Genomic DNA, 3401 nt, shown 5'->3' with positions numbered 1-3401 from the left:
TATAAAGTAAATTTATTATTAATATTTTTTGAAGCAACAGTTCGTTTTGAAAGACATTTTACTGCATTATCTGAAGCATTCCAGTCCCAAATAATTGATAATACTCCTGTAACCCATAAACTTTGCATTAAAAAGAATTTGCCGAGAATATAGTTACCTAAGGAATGTGTCACCTAATTTGTGGCTTTGAATATATGGTCATTGCATACCTATTATGCATGAATGCAAACAATAAATAAGCGCTTTGACATGACTACACTCTGCCTACCAATTACTAAATAGGCAGTGGTCATGTGGTACTAACATCAAGCCAGGCAACATCACGTAATGAACAGATAATGAAATAACCTCTGCAACACAATAAAAATATGTACACGATTGACGAGTGTCCATAATCAGTGCACAGTGAACCGAGAGATTTGGAAGTTAATTTCTTAAATTGGATTTTTGTACTGAAGAAAACAATGTGGCGGTCCACCAGGAAGAATGTAAACACAGATTTATCATATTGCCGACATCTACTTTTAAATCAATTTGAATGTTTATTGAGGAGTCTGAATATTATGGAAATTGAGATTTAATAATTTAATGGATAGTTTGAGAACTTACCGGTCACAATTTTCTGCCGGATTGGGATTTCAAACATTGGTAAGTTTGAATTCAGTAGAACTTGAAGGCCTTCTGAACCGAAGCCGTGATCCCTTGGTTTGAGGTTTCCAAAAAAGTAGGTCCTTTTGCGTCCTGAGCTCAGGGGTAATCTGACTGTTCCGAGTCGCAGACTCGCAGTGTTGCTGTTTGTCCGTAGCTCCATTTCCCGTCTTTTCTCATCATTTACACTGAAAGAAAACGTACTAGAGTCAAATCACAGGGGTGACTGCTGTATCTGAGAAAGCTGTCGATTTGCCCGGTGATATAATTGCAATATAATGATGCGCCATATGGACTTGTATCTGGCCAACCTAGGTTATATTGCACTCTGGATAAGTGTAGGTGAGGGAGGATGGTAGTTTTGTGATATGTCACGGAGGTAAATGCAACGAGGAAGTCTAGCAATAAATACTAAGCTGGCCAATTCCGTAGTCCAGTGCAGGTATTCACCTTGTACCACCCAAGGTCTAAGTAAAGAGGTCTAATCGCTGGAGTAGTTCTGCGCAGCTTCTGACGTCATTTAGATGCGTCCATTTTCTCTTTGTGATACATTGAAGAAAACTGTGAAACGCCAAGGATGACAGGAACTATAATATTTTATATATTATATATATATATTATATATCATATATATTATATATTCATATATATAGACAGGAACTATAATATTTTATATATATTATATATATATATTTTTTATATAATATTTGTCAGAATATAAATAATTGAGTGGAGCGGTGCGAGCGAAGGCGACGTCATTTTCGAACGACGGACCAACTTCAACTGACAGCTATAGGACCCGCTAACCCCACTTTGAACAGCCAAGTGACGTTCACGGGCTCGCTGCGCCAACTCCCTCGAAATTCGGTCGGAAGTGGTTAGACCTTATATTCTTAGATCTTGGTACCACCATTCATAGTAATATTCGTACGTAATTAAACCGATTTTAATTTAGGGAATACAATAACAAGACATATCGATTTGTAATTTTATTTCTTCTACCATATATTTCTGAATTTAAGAAAAAAAGAGACATTACGGTCATAATTCCGCTGATGACGCCATGTCCGCTGGATGACGTATCTATCCGTTTCGATGACGAGTTTCCGCAGGACGGCAATACTGAAACTTCCGACCTTAGTATGCGCCGTGTTCCAAGGGACTCGAACGAGTTCGAAAAGAGCTCAGAAGGCCACGAGTTAATTTTTACATAAAGTAATTCCCGATTTATTAAACCAAAATTGTTACACAGATTTAATAAACAAAATAAAGAGGAGGGGAGTTTAAGCATCTTATCTAAAGTTACGATAGGCGTGGTTCGAAGTTTCAGGAAAGCTCCTGAATCGAAGAAAATAACACTTTGAGGGAAAGTTACCGAGCTAAGGAAAACATTACGGTTCCCAATAACAATTGCCACAACCTCCCCGACGGCAAAAAGAAAGTGTTTAATGAATACAACACTTTCGGGGAAATTTTTTAATAACTTTTTAAGTGCTAGAGACCTTACTTGGTCTCTAGAGACTAGCGCAGTCTTATGAGAAGGTCTCAAAGAGGTAGGTTCCGGAGCGACACAGTCGTTTTGCAAAGAAATAACCTCCTCCAAGTTTGAGGCCTCTTCAAAGGGCTCCAACTCGCTAGCCTGCAAAATAGGATCCCCAGGGGATTCATCCTCATGCAAGGAATGTAACTCAGCATGGAGCTCTAGAGCAGGGCTTCTCAACCTTTTTAATCATATGTGCCTCTTGAAGTCTTTCAGTATCAGTCACGTACCCCTTACCCACAATGCAGCATCAGTAAGGATGAAAAATGCATGGTTAATTGGCTTAGTTTATTAAGCTTAAATTGTAGCACAGACACATGTTACTACATTAAAATGCAAGTATAGACAATTCAGTGAGATGGTTGGGCCTGTTTATTTGCTACCAACAAGTCAATCCTTGGCATAGTCTTTGAAAGAACCACTCTTATGTCATCTTTGACTGCAAGACGTGAACATAACTTGTTTTTAATCAAGCGCAATGCTGAGAATCCCTGCTCACAGCGGTATGTGGATGTAAACATCGGGAGGTTCCGTACACAATTCTTTGCTAAAGTAGGATAAGAACAAGCCATTGCTGTCCAGAATCTGGTCAATGGCAAACTATCAAAAGAATCTTTTGCAGTTGAGTCATTGACAAAGTCGATGAATTCTTCTTGCAATTCATCTGGAAGGGATGTAGGGTCCACCTTTAATGGATTTCGAATGAGCTGGCAATCTAAGTCTGTGATATCAGGAAAATAATTTTCTAACTCTTGGCTGAGAGAAACTAAGTGCTTATGGATGAGACCACTGACCTCATTCACATCATCTTTACACAGAACTGACAAGCTATCGCTCATATTATCAAAAGCATCATACCGACCCGCTGTGACTTTTTCTTGCCAAAGATTGAGTTTCATTTGAAAAGCTCGCAGTTTGTCCACAAAATCAATCACAGTTGCCGAGTAACCTTGAAGTGATCTGTTGACTGCATTGATGCGAGAAAATATATCATTGAGATAAGCCAGTTTCATGATCCACTTGTCTGAAAGCTTGTTCACAAATTTCCTTGCTTTTTTCCTTCTGATTTCTCTCGAAGAACTCTTTCAGTTCCCCCTTTAATGTCACAACTCGAGCCACTACGTTACCCCTCGATAGCCATCTTCTGTATGAAAAAGGAGTGACTCTTCCTCAGCATTAAGTTCTTGACACAAACGACGCAGCATCCTTGTGT

General features: G+C 39.0%; 1 protein-coding gene across 1 annotated transcript; it reads right to left on the bottom strand.

Annotated features, from left to right (window-relative positions):
* Positions 1 to 2538: 2538 nt before the first annotated feature.
* Positions 2539 to 3201, bottom strand: LOC143030286 (zinc finger BED domain-containing protein 5-like). Its single transcript, XM_076193439.1, has one exon. The coding sequence runs from the start codon at positions 3199 to 3201 to the stop codon at positions 2539 to 2541; it is 663 nt and encodes a 220-aa protein (XP_076049554.1).
* Between the last annotated feature and the right edge of the window lie 200 nt (positions 3202 to 3401).

The sequence above is a fragment of the Oratosquilla oratoria genome, chromosome 12 (assembly GCF_046742065.1).
Source record: "Oratosquilla oratoria isolate Oo_2021 chromosome 12, ASM4674206v1, whole genome shotgun sequence".
Classification (NCBI taxonomy): domain Eukaryota; kingdom Metazoa; phylum Arthropoda; class Malacostraca; order Stomatopoda; family Squillidae; genus Oratosquilla; species Oratosquilla oratoria.
This window is presented reverse-complemented; position numbering and strand designations above follow the sequence as displayed.

What these genes read in the sequence shown, in the direction of transcription:
- LOC143030286 (XM_076193439.1), bottom strand. Translation starts at nt 3,201, where the DNA reads ATGAAACTGGCTTATCTCAATGATATATTTTCTCGCATCAATGCAGTC.